This window comes from Toxorhynchites rutilus, chromosome 2 (assembly GCF_029784135.1).
Source record: "Toxorhynchites rutilus septentrionalis strain SRP chromosome 2, ASM2978413v1, whole genome shotgun sequence".
Lineage (NCBI taxonomy): Eukaryota > Metazoa > Arthropoda > Insecta > Diptera > Culicidae > Toxorhynchites > Toxorhynchites rutilus.
In genome coordinates, this window is record NC_073745.1 from 262102619 (window position 1) to 262121143 (window position 18525).

The following is an 18525-nucleotide window of genomic DNA, read 5'->3' on the forward strand; positions in this document are numbered from 1 at the left end:
CGAAAAATCGAACAGCAACTTTGATAATTTTTCATGTCTTTGCAAAGCTACCATATGGCAATGTTTTTGCATCAAAAGATAGCTTAATATATTAGCTACCACTTACTATCAAGTTCAATCAGTTTTGTATAACTTTATTAGGCAGTAAATTCGATTTAAAGCGAGTATGTTTGGAACGTGTTTTTAATTAAAAACTAAAAAAACCAATAAAATACAAAATTATGTGAACTTTTCTAATGTATTACTTTTATAAAAGAACATACATTGCACATTGGGGCAAAAATCGTCCGATTGAGCCTCATACAGGAAAATAACAACCGGCAAAATAGAGTGTTCGAAAAATCGAACGTTGACCATAACGAACATTTTTTTTTCTGATGAATTAATACCAACACATCTAACCTTTGCAGCGCGTTTTAGTTAATTTACTTTGGAAGACGGAAGTTTTCTCATTTGTTTTTGCATTCTCATTTGTGATTGTTTGCAAATATCAATTAATTCATTAAATATTAATGAAAATCTGTATGATTTTTTGTCCGTAATAACCTTAGGTAATGGTGGCCCGTAGAATTTCGTGTGTAGAGGAGCTGGAGGAAATGATCAGTACGTATAACGAGGATTTTAATGAGATTGCTGGTGTGAATATTCTTCCGCCGGACCGAATAATAACGAATAATATTTTTTTTCGGGAAATGGATACTTAGAAAGAAATAATTCTTAAGCATAGACATTTGTTCACGGCCAACAATAAAAACAACAGCATATGCCTGCCAGTAATAAGTTGAAATTACATTAAATAAGAAATGTCACATCTGATCTTAGGTGGATTAACTTAGGTTTATACTAAGAAACCTCTATCCTCCTGTGCTTGTTCGTTCGTGAATATATAATTGATGCATTTGTGAACACCGTATATTTGCTAATTGAACTGATTTTCAGTTCGCGGTATGTTTGTGCTTGCAAAAAAAAGTGCGGGTTTCGGCCAATGTTCGATTTTTCGAACAGTCGTTTCCCAGAAAATGGAAAATGGGAAAAAAATAATTCTTAGATATTGGGGTTTCTTTACCATCAATAATCCAAATTACACCAATGGCTTTCGTCAAAAAATAATTTTTACATCTTGGTCGTTAATGGGTTAACATCATTTTCTTAATCGTATTGATCACTCGAGTTTTATTTCCATTCACATTGGATCTCATGTGAATGGAAATAAATAAAAATAAAAATATTCCATTCCAATAGGAAATTGTATTGAAATCCTATTCGATATAATACCACAAACAAGAAATTTCCACACAAGCCAATGATACAGGTAAATGAGGAACAATAAAGAACGGGTGAACATTCGCTTTGATTGAAGTATTTTTGATCGAAAATCAATTATAATTTTTGATAATTAAACAGCCATTCATTCAGAGAGCAGGATATGATTGAAATGTTTCATATATAGCTTCTGCCCTGTGTTCCTCTTCACAGAGTAAAATTCTTTGAACGGTACCATACTGTAAAGAACTATTAACCTGTTATCAGTTCTATTTGAACTTGTAATGAAACAATATTTTTGAATGCATTGTAAAAATTTAAAAAAAATCTTTAACCTTTGTAAAATTTTAATACAGTATATGTACTGCCGTTCTACGCATAGTTGTCCCATGTTCCAAAATCAGCAACTGAGAAAAACGCATTCAAAGTTTTATAGCATATTTGTCTACCAGAAGCTTCAAGCATTTCAGTTTAGCAATACACTGGGTTTTTTATAATTACAATTGTCTAATGAAGTGTAAAAAGATCCGCTCATTTTATTCAACCAATCTTGATAATAAAACTCATGGTGGGACTGTTATGTCTAGAATATCAACATGAGACAATTGAACTTGATGTTGTTTTTTGAAATACTGGGAACAAACAATAAGTTTTTTTAGTTTTCCTGAAAGATTATACATAAAAACATCGTTTTATGAAGAAGGGAGTGATCTGCAATACTTTGCCGAATATAAATCTCGTTGTTTTTAGGCATTCGCCAACAAGGTGTGCACGTGTTCTGTTAATTTTTTTTTTACTTGTTTGAAAATTAGCTCGTACTTACAAACCAGAAATGAGTACATTAGCACTGCTGCAAGCGTGATATAAAATTACTTGAACCGATTTATTTGATACTAGCTGCAAACCGGCAAACTTCGTCCCACCCAAAATTTGTTTTTTGTTATCAATCCCTTCAAACATTCACATTTTCTTACTAAGCGCAAGTTCATGAGTCCAACCGCTGAACTGTTCATTGATTGATCTTTCAATCGACCCCGTTGAATTTACCTTTTACTAAAAAAAACCTGATACTTCTACCAAATCATTATAATATCAGATTATTTTCAGACACAATTCTCGTTCAAGATTTTTCAACCACTCGCAAATAACATGTTTCTCCGTTAAATGGAATAAATGTTAGATACAGAAAATATGATAGAATAAGGACAGATCCCTCCCCTCTTCTCCCCTTAAAGAGGGGGGAGTAGTGTCTATTCACCATAGAAACGTTTCGTGCCCCCTAAAATCTTCACATGCAAAATTTGGCTCAATTTGCTTGATTAGTTTTCGAGTTATGCAGAAATTTGTATTTCATTTGTATGGCAGTCCACCCTTTTTAGAGGAGTCGATCTGGCGTAGTGGTAACATCCATGCCTCTCACGCTGAAGGTCACGAGTTCAATTCTCACTCCCGACATTCTTCCAAAAATGGAAGTAAAAGTGACGAACCAGCCAAATGAGTTGAAAATCACTATAATACAGATATAAAAAAAAAAAAAAAGTCCACCCTTAGAGAGCAGGAGGAGTGTCTAACCACATTTATTTCATCCTAAAACCTCCACATGTCAAATTTGGTTTCGTTTGCTTGATTAATTCTCGAGTAATTCAGAAATTTGTGTTTCAATTGTATGGCAGCCCCCCTTAGAGAGGGGGGTGGAGAGTCTAACCATCATAGAAATATTTATTGCATCCTAAAACCTCCATATGCCTAATTTGGTTTCATTCGCTTGAATAATTCTCGAGAATTGCATAAATTTGTGTTACATTTTTTCTTAATATTATGTGGCGAACACTATTTTAAAGCTACTGGTGAAGTGAAGTGAAAGTGAAGTTTAGTACGATTTTTATGCATTTTTTTTCTGTGTGTTCCCTATCCCCCGCACAAAAACAGGTTTGCCTCTAGTAGGTACATGTATGAGATAGGCCTGCCCAATTCACCTAGAGTTGGAATTAAAATTTTCTATTGCATGCTGAAACGTAGCAAGAAATACATGTCGTGTCTCTCAATGAGGCTTGGTTTAGATAGTGTGGCATATTTTTTTAGGGCCAAAGTCCAAAAGGGACCCCTTAAAAAGTAGAACGTATAACAGCTTAAGTAAACAGAATATTGTAACTGACCACTTTGCCTTTTAACTTCAAAGTAATTTCTGTTCACTTATCCTAGAATATGTGAACAGTCGTACAAACATATGATTTATCGAAAATATCAGATCGAATAAACTAAATTTCACAAGAAATTCCATAAATACGATGCGCGAGAGAGCGATTTCTGTTTTTATTTCTATTTAGACATGCGACAGTTCTACTGAAAGAATTAGACGAGTTTTTGAAAAAGACCAAGTTTTTCTTCTTAATTTTCTTCTTAACTTATTTTTTTAAATAAAAAAACATATGAATAGCCCATACATTTTTGAACAAGTCATCCATTTGAACAAGCCCATCGAAAGATGGGCACACTCAAATGGAAAAGTCTTTCTAAGTTGTTACTTCTTCATGATTTCTTCGAAAAAATTATAACAAGATTGATACGCGGATTTTCCAATTAACGCGTTTTGTTTTCACGTGAATTTTCCAACTAACGTGGTTAAATAACCAGAGCAATATAACGTCTCTCCCTCTGTTCACATTTCTCCCTTTTGCTACCTCAGAACCTTTGATGATTATTAGTGCTTATGACGGAAGTTAGTGCCGAGCCCTGTCACGATACTTTCGTGGATTTTAGGTGACTTGGTTTTTTTACGCGTATTTTCGAATAAACGCGTTTTTTTACGAGGTATGTAACCCCCGCGTAAAAAAAACCTGGGTGTAATCCCAATCTTGTTAAACGTCGAGATAGCGATATAGTGTATTGGACAAAGTTTTAGATCTAATTAAAATATGGACATTTGCCGAAGATGTCAACTTTCTATCTTTTGTAGCTTCTGGAATATATACCATTTTTGGATGAAGATTACCGAGAAAAAAAAAGTTTTGCCCGTCACATTTTTATGTTTAAATTCTAGCGTTTGATATGTTCTTGACATGTTTCTTAATAGAAAAAGGTTTGCAGAACATCGCGAATTTATGTGGTCGGTGTTCAGTCAGAGGCGACCAAGCCGCAACATTAAAAATTTCGAGTTATTTGTTTCATTAGGTTAAACATTTTGTAAGCTTTATGTTCCATTTATCAGTTTTCGAAAACAAAAGCTCAGGAATAACGGATCAAAATTGTTTTGAATGATCAACGGTTACCCCTAATTGCACTAAACTTTAACCTCATTTTTCTAGAAATCACAATTGTGTTACTTAGTCCAGTCTGACTGAACACCGACCATGTGTAAATTATAAAAATGTAACGAGCAAAACATTAGTAGTGATTTTACAAACAACATAGATGCCGGAAAAAATATTTTCCTTTTGTTTATGTGACAGTTTGTCTTTTCGGTTGTGTGTGGCTGTTTTGTTTTTTTAGTTGCATGTCGAAACTTGTTGCTGTTAGTAATTATGTCATGCGCAACTTAGAGTATTTCATGGAAGGATGGGAATGATTTGAGAAGTGGATAATTTAGACGCAAATATGCTTTTTTCGCACTGAACTGAATATATACCATCCAAAAAAACTAAATGGACGATAACTTCATCAAATAAGCTTCTTTTCATATACCGTACAAAGAAAATCGCACAAGAACAGAAAACTGCACAAAAACAATCACACAAAAAATAATCGCACAAAGAAAACCGCACAGAAACAGGTTTTCCTGTAAATCATAACGAGAAGTTCTTCAATGTACAGGTTCTCTTCAGTGACGAAAAAAGCTCACAATCCAATAAGACATTCTAACAAGACCATTCATACCAGTAAGGAAACAAAGCAATGGATTTAGGACCAAAAGGTTACCAATTATTGACATGTGAATCCGCCGATTGTTTTGAGTTTTTCGTTGATAATTCTTGTGAAGTCTTATAAAAACTGGACAACTGAAATTATCATACTTCAGCCTAATAAATAAACAAACTACTCTATTCAACGAAATGGACGTTAAATATATCTTGTTGAAATTCTGTTTGTTGTATATTCAATATATACTATATTCAAGGTAGTCTTATAGAAATTGGACAGAGTGTATCTTGACATTAAACAAAATTAGGATTAGTTTCAAAAAAAACAAGGAAAGTTTCAAATGAAACATGAAAAAGTTGTTGTTAAAACATCTTTTTTACTGTAAAATTGCCCATTTTTCAATGTATGGATGACTTTTAAATAATTCTATCGGCTATTAATATGATTTTTTTGAGAATTGAAAACATGTTTGTGAGTTAAAAAAAACAATTTTTAAAATATTTCTTGTCAGTGTAATTATTTTGAATTTGTTTTTTTATGAATAATTTGAATAATTTCCTACATTTCATCCTTTGATTAAAATTTTGTAGGTCTAATAGTTTTTGAATTATAAATTTCTGTAAAAATAATTAAAAAAACCTTTTACCTTTTTCAAGAAGCAGGTTTTTTTTGGGATATCAAGTATGCAAAGTTGTTTATATGACCACAGCTTTTCATTGCAATCTGAAATGGTGCTGCCAACTCCTAAAACGAGTTGGCATGAAATTCGTCTAACACTAAACCTACCAGGATGGGTCAAATAACCCGTCTCAAACTTTTTTTCAGCGTTTCATGCAAATAACATTATCATGTCGTAAGACAAATGATTACTATTCTTATGAAAAAAACATTTTTCAATATTCACTTCACTTCCAATTGTGCCAAGTAAAATATTTTTCACTAAAAAATAGTAATATGCAGCCATTCCATGCCAAACCGATATAGTGGTTCTCAGATTTCCATTCGACATTGAAGAGAGATCAAAGTTTCAGATTTCCATGAAAGTGGTAGTTTTGTTCTTTATCACAAAATATTAGACCCGTATTTTTTATTTTTTCGTAACCATAACCATTTCCATTTTAGAGTGGTCCGAAAAATCATTTTTTTCCACTTTTTCCCAACAATGACTTTTTTCAAAAATTCAAAACTTTTGAACTACTGAACCGATTGAGATAATCGACATATCAAATTGAAGCCAATGAACTAGCCTTTCATTAATCCAAATATTGAACAAAAACAATGCAAAAACAACAGATTTAATTTTAGTGATATTTTTTTTATCCCATTTTTTCATTTCTGGCTCATTAGCATATTAGCTGTAACAGAGCCGATTTTTAATAGTGTACATGTCACATGTTTATTATATCTATAAATAGAACATTACACAGTTGCCATTTTTCGGCGTAAGAGAATTCCTTCTATACCATATATGGTACATTACACAGTAGCCATTTAGGCGTAAGAGTATTCTTTCTGTCCTTCCATTATCCAGTTAGACCACCAGACAGCGGAGACAGCTGATATGATCATTGTTGTGTTAATAATAGCTTAACCGCCCGATGTTTTTCTTGTTGCAAGCAGAGCTTGCATATGGATAGAGGCCAGGACTCCGACACTGAATCGATCTCCATCGCTGAGGATTGTTGCGTGGACGTAGTTATTCTGTAACAACACAAAGATGGTCAATGAGGGCCCTGAGTTTTGAACTCACGATCGATCGCTTACTAAGCGAACGCGCAACCAATGTGGCTACGAAGACCCCCCTTTCCTAATTATTGATTGTAGTCTTTTTTTATTTTTTTCGTGGCTTTGGACTAGAGGGCGCTATATTTTTTTAATTATTTTTTTGCGAGCTGAGGACTTTTTATATAACATATCTAGATATAAGAGATGCTAGTTTTTTCGTTATTGAGATATGATTTTTCAAATCAACCGGTGGCCCAAAAAATCATTTTTCCCCTTTTATCCAAAAATGACTTTTTTCCAAAAATTCATAACACTACTGAACCGATTGACCGATGATTGACATATTAAATTGAAGTCAATAAGCTTCTTTAAAAAAAAATATCACACTTGCGTTTAGATTGAATTCTGGTCGCATAGGTCTAGTCTTATCACATAGGAATATTGAACGAAGACTTGAACATGTTAAATTTGCAAAATAATAACATAAAATTTTAAAAAAATATACAAAAAAATATAGCGCCTTCTACCTTTAACCGAGACAACTATGAAAAACTAATTTAATCAATAATTACTGAAGCAAAAATCCAAATTTTTCCCAAAAATTAATCAAAGAAGACTAAATCATAAGCTTCAATTTGATTTGTCGATCATTTAAATTGGTTCAGTAGTTTAAAAGTTATAAATGTTTGTAGTGTAGAATAGGGGGAAAATTTGTTTTTCCGAACCATCGGTTAATTTTGAGAAATCATATCTCAAAAACGAAAAAATAGCATCTATGGTATCGAGATATGTTATGTAAAAAATCCTCAGCTTTCAAGAAAAAATATATAAAAGTAAAGCGCTTTGTAGTCCAAAACTATGAAAACAATAAAAGACGGCTACAATCAATAATTACGAAAAGAAAATCCATTTTTTGTGCAAGTTGAACAATTAAAAAATAATTAATAAAAGGTTAGTTCATTGGCTTCATTTTGATATGTCGATCATTTAAATCGGTTCAGTGGTTCAAAAGTTATGAATTTTTGAAAAATGCAATAAACAGCCATTCCAGGATAAGCCGATATAGTGGGTCTCAGATTTTCTTGAAAATTGGTAGTTTTGTTCCTTAACGCATAATATTAGACTCGCATTTTTTTATATTTTTTCATTAGGGTGCCCATTTCTATGCTAGGGCGGTCCGAGAAATATTTTTCCATTTTTTCTTCCAAAAATGACATTTTCCAAAATTTCATAACTTTCTAACCGCTGGACCAATTCAGATTATCGACATATCAAGTTGAAGCCAATAAACTAGTAGTTTTTTTAAAATATTTGACATTTGCAAAAATTTGGATTTTGGTTTCGTAATTAGTGTTTACATGGTTTATATTTTTTCTTGAAGCTGAGGTTTTTTTTTTTAAATATATCCAAAAATCAGAGAGCTGTTTTTTCCTTTTTTGGGTTATGGTTTTAGTCCAAAATTATTTTTTTTATTTTTTTTCCAAAAATTACTTTAAAAATATATTATTTGATCTACTGAATCAATTCAGATAATCGAGATATCAAATAGAAGCCAATGAGCTAGTTCTTTGTAAATATTACAATTGCTAAAAAAAAATTGATTCTAGTCGCTAAGCTTTCAAGAAAAAAATTTAAAACTATAGCGCCCTGTATCTTTAACAATGTAAACTATAAAAAAAAACAAATACAATAAGTAATTACAAAATCCAAATCCTTTTCCTCGTAAATATAAGATTTTTTCAAAGAAGAAGCTCATTGGCTTCAATTTGATATGTCGATTAGTTTGAATTGTCCCAGTGGTTCAAAAGTACTGAATTTTTTAAAAGAGTCATTTTTGTAAAGGGGGAAAATTTATTTTTCGGACCATTCTTAAATGGAAATGGGCACCCTAACGAAAAAAAAAATAATTAAAAAATAAATTTTGCAATAACGAACAAAACTACCACTATATCGGTTTGGTAAGGAATGGCAGCATAGATTTAAATAAATAAACCGTTCAAAAATTAATGGGCATAAACAAGTTACGCCTTCTGGCTTTAGAATGCTGGTTTCAAAGTTATTCAAATTGAATTGTCTTTCTATTTTCATAAAAAACACAAACACAAAATTATTTTACGAACAACCAAATATAATAAATTATTCATTATTCTGCGGAAATTTAATAGTTAATAATTAGATATTTAAATACTACATAAACAATTTTGGAATAATGCCAACGTGAAATTTAAATTACCTTTTTCCAGCACTATATGAGCTAAGCTACAGAACACGCCATTCCTATCTATTATTATCGTGATTCATCATCATCATCATCATCAAGTGCTAAACACACGATTCCAACTAATTTCGCAACATATCAGCAACATTTGGGCATATCTCAGATACCGCGATCCTGCCGAGCGTCACCTAGTTAGTGGGTGAAAGCAACGAAGATAGAGAAACAGCTGACTGGACAAACGCGAGAAGTGTATATCCCATAAATCACCCACACTAGCCTTGCTGGTCTCAGTCGAGGAAGAGCATTGCACAAAACGAGAAGTCAACCCAAGAAGCTAGTGGGCATTCGTCAACGACACGTGCGTTTGCCGGTATTTGATTGGCGCTTATAATATTTTAATAGATATCGGAGATGGAACATATTCGCCATGTGTTGGATCTCTCCGTGGAAGAGAAGCGTGCCTTTCTCGATTCATTTGACATGGTTATGTCGGATTGCGATGGTTAGTTGCTCCATATTTTTGTTTACCGTAATCATAAATAGCGTTTTTTTTTTCATTCAAAGGTGTAATGTGGAACTTCACTGGACCGATTCCTGGCGTAGATAAGGGTCTACAATTGCTCAAAGAACAGGGTAAAAAGTTGGCCTTCATTTCCAACAATGGAATGCGCACAATGGAGGAGTACAAGCAGAACTTTTGCAAGCTAGGAATCGAAATTCAAGAACGTGACGTAGTTCATCCGGCGTTGACGACGGTTAAGTACCTCAAATCGATCAATATGCGAGATGCTGTGTATTGCATAGGAACAGAAGTGTTTAAAGATTATCTACGAAACGCGGGATTTGTGGTGCTGGATGGGGTGAGTAAAAGATCGCGAAAAGAGGCGATTGTTAACGAGCAAACGTTACTTTTCGAAGAAGGTCGAACTTCCGTATGCAAATTCAAATGAGACCAGAATCGCTATCAATGTCAAAAGCAGAATAATGAGTATCATGATGTTCACATGAATCAACAGTGGGCTAATTTTCAAGAAGTTAATAACAATATAATGATTGTTATTAACTTCTTGAAAATTATCAAATAGGCTAGTTCAAGAGATCATGAGATTCTCATATGACTCCCCTTGGTACTAACAAGATGATGTCTCTTTAAATCAACGTAATGTTGTAAATAATCAGTTACCTATCGTTCCAGCCCACGAAACGTTTTCCTGACGAAGGTGTAGCCAACTCAGTACGCGTCTATTACGACTACTTCCGGGAGGCAGACATTCCTAAGGTCGGAGCTGTGGTAGTGGACATCGATGTGAACATTTGCCTTGCACAAATGATGAGAGCCAAATGTTATTTGCAACGGAACCACGATTGCCTTCTCATTGCTGGCGCAACAGATTTTATCATCCCGTTGGATTCCAACACCGATGTGATAGGACCGGGTTACTTCATCGAAATACTGGAACGCTCATCTGGCCGAGATGCCTTGGTTCTCGGAAAACCAGGCCAAGCGTTGGCTAGTTTCGTGCTAGAACAGTTCCACGTGACCAAACCGGAACGGACACTTTTTGTGGGAGACATGTGAGTAAACGTTCCGTAGGAAGAACATTTGTATCTTAACTAACTACTGCCAAAACTGCGCCAGAGAAAGATTTATAGGGTATTCGAGATAATTTTAAAAATCAAGAGCATGTATCACAGCATTCGAGTCTCCACGGGTTGTATATATCCGATTTTGTTTTTTGTGTCGTTATGTCGGTAGTCATGACTTTCACTTTAACTGACAAGTTCGGCCATTTTAAACATTCAGCTATTTTTTTGGCAGATTGGCTTTCACGTGTTTTGACTCGTCTTCGATTGTTGCCTATTATAGTTCAGCAGCATCCATTGTGATGATTTGCTTTCTATATCATAACTATAAACACACGATTTGTACAATCCGTGCCGCGAATCATTCGTGAGTCACTCTTCCGATAATTTTTTTATAAGAGTTAAGGTGTAAACAGAATACCGCGTTGTGCGTTGCTTCTCATCAGCTGTCATTGCTTGCGTTTTGTACTAAAACATTCGCACGACGCAGTCTGTTGATTTGCAGTCACAATCTAGCATTCGCGTCACCACTTTTCATGTAAACAAAAACAAAATAAAATTCGTATGAAAATCTTGTTGTGTCCACGGATCTGTTGAATGTTATCAAAAACAACACATTGACATATCCACGCTGGCGGAATTGAGCTTCGTTTACTAGTCTAGAGGAGCGTGAAAAAATAGCTGATTTTCAGTCGGAATGACACGTTTTGAAAATTAAAATTCTGAATGAAAATTATCTTTCCATATCAAACTAGTATTCTATTTAAATGGGAAACATTTTTGTTTGCAGGTGGTGAAAAAGTCTCATACGAAAATTGTTTATGAAGACAAATCTATATTATGATGAAAAAAATCAACAACAATGTTGGAATTGTTTAGCCATATGATTGAATGAAAGTCAGAAATACGTGTTTCAAGTAATCAAATAACATGATGTGAAAATTTTCATTCAAATTTTAGAATTTAAAAAACGTCTTCGTGCCTTCTAATCTGATAGAGATTACACTAACGAAGTTTACACTTATTTACACTTACACTTACACTTATTTGAAGTTGCCACCAGACGTCGACACCATGCCACTGTCATCGCGAATTCGGCGCAAGCAGTTTAGAACAAATGTTAGCGTTTAGTACAACGATGCTAATGACGCAACGCATTATTGTGTTCGACTAAATAGAAACACACATATTTAAACTGAAGTGTCAAAGCACAATTGTCGAAACGCGACGCATAGCGCGGCATTCTGGTCCCATTTTTACTATTTCAATGTTCGAGAGTTCTTTAAAAAAGTGTAAAAAAATTTTCGAAAGCCAAATCACTCGTTTTCGAAAAGGGAGTCTAGTTTAAGACAAATGAAGTATGCGAAATTTATCAACTAATATCTTCACATCAACAAAGTTACAGTTGATTATGAGAAGGCACAGTCAACTTCCAAACGGGTTGGCGCGGTATCGTTCATCCATACTTTATACTTAGAGATACAAACTGATGATAGTCACTCATGATTACCATTACTTAAATCATTATTTGTTCATCTATATTTTAACAATGAAATAAAAAATAAACGGAGAAAAAATATTCATAACTAGAATAGTTAAGAGCTGATAAAGTGAGTGGGTTCAAAAAAAAGTTCTGCCATGGCGTACACGATTCCATCCCTTCTGGTTATCGGAAACAAAAAAATCGAACAGATTCTGAATCAGTAAAGAAGCCGCTATCGGATGAACCTCGGACAAGTCTTTTTTGACAAAATGGCAGCCGTTTGAAAAAACTAGTTTCGAGAAAAACGCGTTTGAAGATCATTGTTGTGGCCGTACCAGGTTAGAAACCGCATCACTAAAATGGCTCTAACTCGGTAAATAATAAGACTTTCGATAAGTCCTTTCTAGGGTATATTCTTGAATGCCTAAACTACCGAAATATAAAGGTTTTTTTTTTCAAATTTCTACTACTGCCTTAAAGTAACACACACTGCTTTCTCGTCGTGGAATCAATTTTGATCGCATGAATAATTTCCATTTACGTTGTCTTACACATATTCAAGAAATATTTTCAAATTGTCGTTTCAGGCTACCTCAAGATATGGGCTTTGGAACACGGTGCGGGTTTCAGAAAATTCTTGTGCTAAGCGGAGGCACAACTAAGGAAATGATGTTGTCCCATAACAAACCAGAAGAACTGCCCAATTACTACGCCGATAGCTTCGCTGATCTGATTCAGTTGTACAAAGACGTTACCGAATAACACTCTGATTCTAGGATAATAACTATTTCTAACTTAGATTGAGTGATTTGGCTTAAAGTGATCAGTTAATAATGAGATGAATATGGATGTAAATTCAGTATCACAGCATGAACACATTTGAAAAAATATCTGTATTTCACTTATTTTTCCACTATTTTCTTCTCAAAGAAAGAATAAATACTGCTATTCTGTTTTAAACTTATTCAAAAATTATATATCCATTACATCACCACTACAAATATGCGTATCGCAGATATGATTCAATTCAATAAATTTCTCTATGAGGAAATGAAGTACAAAATCGGTAAAAATATATTTTTGTAGGTTTTTTTTATACTCAGCGGAAAGCTCGAAAATTCATCTGTAAAACGCTTTGTGAGTGAACGCGCAACTAATGTGGCTACGAAGACCCCCGTTGTCAACCTTATCTGCAATCTTTTTTTTTTTGACTGAATCGAGGCAGTACTTCGGGGGAGTTTCAGAATTACAGAGAGAACAGCACTTTTAGAGCTTATCAAGACCAATATTTTGTGATGCAGGGGAAGGCATTTGATTGTGCTGATAGACATCCGCCGTCGGCGGCGTGAACATGTTAAAGCGTTGACCGTTGCGTTTTGTGCATGAGCTCTTTTACTTCCGCCATTTCGCTCCAACACGATCTTCGTCTCTAACATTTCCTTTGTCTGACTCCACTCCACTAAAGGCTGATTTAGACGATGCCAGTCAGCGCTCTAGTTGAAGTATCCAGTGAACAGAGAACAGACACTCTGTTCAAGTTACTTGTACCAGTATCGAACAAGTAATTGGCCTCTAACTTGAACAGAGTGTCTGTTCTCTATTCACTGGATACTTCAACTAGAGCGCTGACTGGCATCGTCTAAATCAGCCTTAAGATTAGTCTTTGTATTTTGGGATCGTTTTCAACGAATCGCAAGTCACCATCTTCGATTCCAAAATGACATCGGAATACGATGTTCGACTTTGCTGTTAAAACCCTTCCACAAAAATACCATTATCGTAGAGATTCTTCATCATTACTGATCATAGAGTCAGTATCAACAAATCAGTAGTCATAATGAAATTATGTTCGATTTCCGATCTTCAGTTGTGTATAATTTGGAGTGTATGTCATTTTCGGCCAATTGGGAATGGAACGCTTGTACCGTTTAAATGATACGCGGATGTTCTATGAGAGGGTGAACCTTATACGTAACCTCGTACCACGTGCCGGTTTGTGCAAGGACCTAAATGGTGTTTTTTTTATTCAAACCGAATCGAAGTGGTTAACAGGTGAATGCAGTATTTTGACGACGGCGACGCAGCAGACACAGACAAAAGAGAAATTGACTTAGAAGAGTCCACACCTGACGAAACGGTCCTAGCAATTGCAGGAGATTCGGAAAGAGATTGGGAGACTGAAAGACAACCGAGCCGCTGGCAAGGTCCAGTTGCCATGCGAGCTTTTTAAGTGTTTTAAGTGTGGTATAAGTTAAGGTGAAGGTGGAAGCTAGGCATTGTAGTAGTATAAGTGGACCAACGTGTAAAAAAGGGGTAATAGTGTTTGTGAGAGAAGAGCAAAGCACACGTAAATAGATCAATTCACTTATCAGACTGTGCGGCGCTTCATTGACACGAGTCTTTGAATACATTTGAAAAAAAAAACAATTCAATACTAAAGTAAAATGTATGAACGATATGTTCCGATGAACAATTGCAAATATAAATATATATAGAAGGTGCATTTGCATATGAAATAAAATTCTGATTATACGCGAGCGTAACAAATTTATAACACATGCGAATTGGGGCTCTTTTGGTATTAACAAGTTCTTCCGCATATTACTCGATGTTGATTTTTTTTTTTTTTATTAATCCGTTTATTTTTTACAGGCTCAGTTACATAAGTTTAATGGAGCCAAACTCTTAACTATATTTCAACTAGCATATATCAACATGTTGTTTCCTTAATTCTATGGTTAATGAAATAGGAAACCGATTACTCGCGGTCGACTCGAGTTTAGAAGGGTGACACATTTTCATTAACTGTTCGATGTTGATAATTCCTAAATATTTTCCTTCGTTGATCGTATTGTTTTCACATATTCACGTTGGAGAGCCTTAACCTTTCTCTTCGTTGGCCGGGTATTTTGATTGAATGTAATACTTTTCGCGTTTACTGTTTTTGACAGCATAGGCATCGGTGGCAGTGTTCCGAGCTCTACAATACAATTTTCTTACCAAATGTTAAAGTTGCTAAAACTTACTTTATAGACACATCAACGTAAAAATAATAATTGTATTGATATCAACACAATTTTATTCTATTGATTTTCATGACATGAAACGCTATGACTCAGGAATAACATTTTATTGAGTGGTTTTTATAGTTGTTTCGATGATGTTGTCTGGCATCAGTGTCGAAGAAATAACGATGCTTTCACCAATACAAACAACCATTGCCAAAAATTGAAAAATGGAAATTTAAATATCAGAGCACTAGCTCGAGTTTTCCGACGTTTTTCACTGTACAGTGCGACAGCAGATGAAAATTTAATATCTTGTGAGTAATCGATTAGAGTTTGGTTAATATTGCTTGATGGGAAGTGTGCGAAAACGATCATTTTCTTCACACTGTTTCGCAAAATTATTGATTTTCGGGCGAGGGGTGAGGGAGGGTGATGAAAGAACCGAGCGCCATTGTAGCAGCCATTTGTGGCTAGCTTCCACCTTCACCTTAAGTGACCCGATCTACAAATAAGGCGATTAGTTGAAATGCAGCAATATCAGCACAACATAACGCTTATCAACGTACTCTCCCAGTGCCTCTCCCGCCGTCTATTGCGTTTGGATAAAGATTGGGCGATCTTTATAAAAAGATCGATGTTGTCGAATCGATTTTCCAAACGTCGTAGGGTACGATCCACTGATTAAATCGGTACCAAAGAATCGATCTTTGCCGAATCGATCTTTAGAACAATTGAATTTTTTTTTTCGATTTATCTGCTTATTCTATATGAATATCGTCTTTTCTTCAAACAGGGAATACAAATTTCATATTAGGCTGTCAAAAAAGTCCTGCGGTATTTTTTTTGAATTTTCATTTGTTCATAAAATTAGTTACAATCATCTGTTTTAAGTCAAATATGCGCCGTTTTGTTCGATGACTTGTTCCCAACGAAATGCCAACTTCATAATACCCCTGCTATTGAAGCTCGCTTCCTTATTGGCAAAAAACTCGGATAGCCAATTTTAACAGGCCTCTTTTGTGGCTAACTTTTGACTACCTAGCTCGTTCGCCATGGACAAAAACAGGTGGTAGTCACTTGGTGCAAGGTCCGGACTATACGGCGGATGCAAAAGAACCTCACATCCGAGCTCCCGGAGCTTCTGGCGCGTCACCAAAGAAGTGTGTGGCCTGGCGTTGTCCTGATGGAAGACAATGCGGCCTCTGTTTATCAAAGATGGCCTCTTCTTCATGAGTGCTACCTTCAAGCGGTCCAGTTGTTAGCAGTACAGGTCCGAATTGAGCGTTTGGCCATAGGGAAGCAACTCATAATAGATTATTCCTTGACAATCCCACCAAACACACAGCAGAACCTTCCTGGCCGTTAATGAGGGCTTGGCCACCGTCTGAGCCGCTTCCGCGGGCTTCGACCACGACCGTTTGCGCTTCACGTTGTCGTAAGTGACCCACTTTTCATCGCCAGTCACCATCCGCTTCAGAAACGGGTCGATTTTGTTGCGATTCAGACTCGATACAATGAATACAACTAGAACTACGCGCTTACAACGACACCTCGCGGAAATACCGCAGGACTTGTTTGACAGCCTAATATTTCTATTCAAACATCAAAAGCATTCTGTTTTGTTTTTCAGCATGAAAGCCACAGCCACAGGGCATTCATCTTGTGACATCAGGCAGTCATTTTATTAAAAAAAAATTGGGAAAGCATTATTGGAAATTCAACAACCATCCAGAACTCAACTGACAAAGATCCCATAAAAGTCAATCGTGCCATTCATCTGTCATTTAGTCGAAGCTGATTCTTTATTGTGGCCACAGTTCTGAAAAACAACCTTTCGCCTGTAATTGATGTCAACATCAGATTCAGTTATCCTATGCGCAACTGGTGGCGGTACCCTCAGTAGCTACCGCTAGTTCTGTCTTTGTCAACATTTGTACAGAAGTAAATCGTAGAAGAAGCGATCCAAATGCTGACATTATGTTTAAAATATGTCAGAGAGCTTTCGGTAAGATACCGAAAAACAAATCTTCAAAAAGTTTTTCTAAGATCGAAAAGATCGAATGCAAAAAATCTTTTCGATTTTCTCGAGTACAAAAGATCGATCCAAAAAATCTGAAATCGGAATGGAAAAAATCGATCTTCTAAGAATCGATTCGAGATCGCCCAATCCTAGTTTGGATCAAGGGTTCCTGAATCAATAACTAGCGAGATTCATGGGGGCTGTTGCTATCTCGGAACATTTACGTTTCGACAAGCTCTGCACAAGTTTCAAAAGTATAAGATCCTTTATTCCTTGTCTTCTGAACGGCCGAAACGTACGAAACGGATAAGAAACGTACAGCAGACTAAAGGCTAAGGCGAAGCTAATCGGCCTGGAAATGTATGAGACAATAATCAATGAGTTCGGTGAGATCGTGTATTTGGGATCGCTGATAACCGCAGATAATAATAACAGCAAGGATATCCGGAAACGCATCTCAGCGGGAGAGCTTTCGCAGGATTCCGCAGAATTCTACGATTGGATCGAGTGTGTCCTAAGCTGGCCCTGAATAAGATACCAATAAGACCGGTTGTCCTCTACGGGTATGAAACGTGGACAATACTGGAAAAGGACTAGCCAACACTTGGCGTTTCCGAACAGAAAGTGCTACGAACAACTTTTAGCAACGTTTAGACATCGGACGATATATGGCCCTGGTGTTGGAATATTGAATTATAGCAGCTTCACTTCTCTCTGAATTCGGAAGGTTGCAGTGGGCGGGTATGTCATCAGGATAGCATCTGACATCCTGCTCCGTTAAAACGGTTAATTTCAACAATCAAGATGGCTACCGACAGAGAGGAGCACACACGTTAAGACGCGTCCACATTATGCCGATCGGCCTGTACCGGGCGACATTAGGGTGGCAATGGATGTATGGGAAAAATTTCATCATCGAATTTCAAAAACCGACCATGTACATTTTGTTTATTGGCCCAAAAAAATGATCTGTGCTCAGCTCAATCGGACATGATTTAGGGGTGCCTCAAAACGCTCAAAGTTTTGATTTTTTCATCATGCATAAAAATGCATGAAACATCGAGATCTGGTGTCATCCCGAAAAAAAATTTTTGGCCAAAAATCGAAATTTTGGGACTCAGCCAAAAAGCCAGTGGACAAAAAGTCAAAGCTTTGAGTGCTTTGAGGCACCCTTAAATCATGTCAGATTGATCTAAAATTTTGCACAAGTCATTTTTTGGGTAAATAAACAAAATGTACATGGTCGGTTCTATAAATTTGATAATTTTTTTTTTCATACCTTCATTGCCTCTCAGGGAAAGTCCCAAAAGATCGATTTTCAGCCAAACTTTTTTTTTCGTGATGACACCAGATCTCGATGTTTCAT

At 35.6% G+C, this 18525-nt stretch overlaps 1 protein-coding gene across 1 annotated transcript in view; it reads left to right on the plus strand.

Annotated features, from left to right (window-relative positions):
* The window catches only part of LOC129766846 (uncharacterized), a 53047-nt gene extending 39928 nt beyond the window's left edge, over positions 1 to 13119 (plus strand). The window contains exons 6-9 of the mRNA XM_055767449.1: positions 9467 to 9566; positions 9629 to 9924; positions 10260 to 10639; positions 12719 to 13119. Coding sequence (XP_055623424.1) covers positions 9467 to 9566; positions 9629 to 9924; positions 10260 to 10639; positions 12719 to 12893 — 951 coding nt within the window. The 3' untranslated portion in view covers positions 12894 to 13119. The remainder of the gene's footprint in view (positions 1 to 9466; positions 9567 to 9628; positions 9925 to 10259; positions 10640 to 12718) is intronic.
* Positions 13120 to 18525: the final 5406 nt, after the last annotated feature.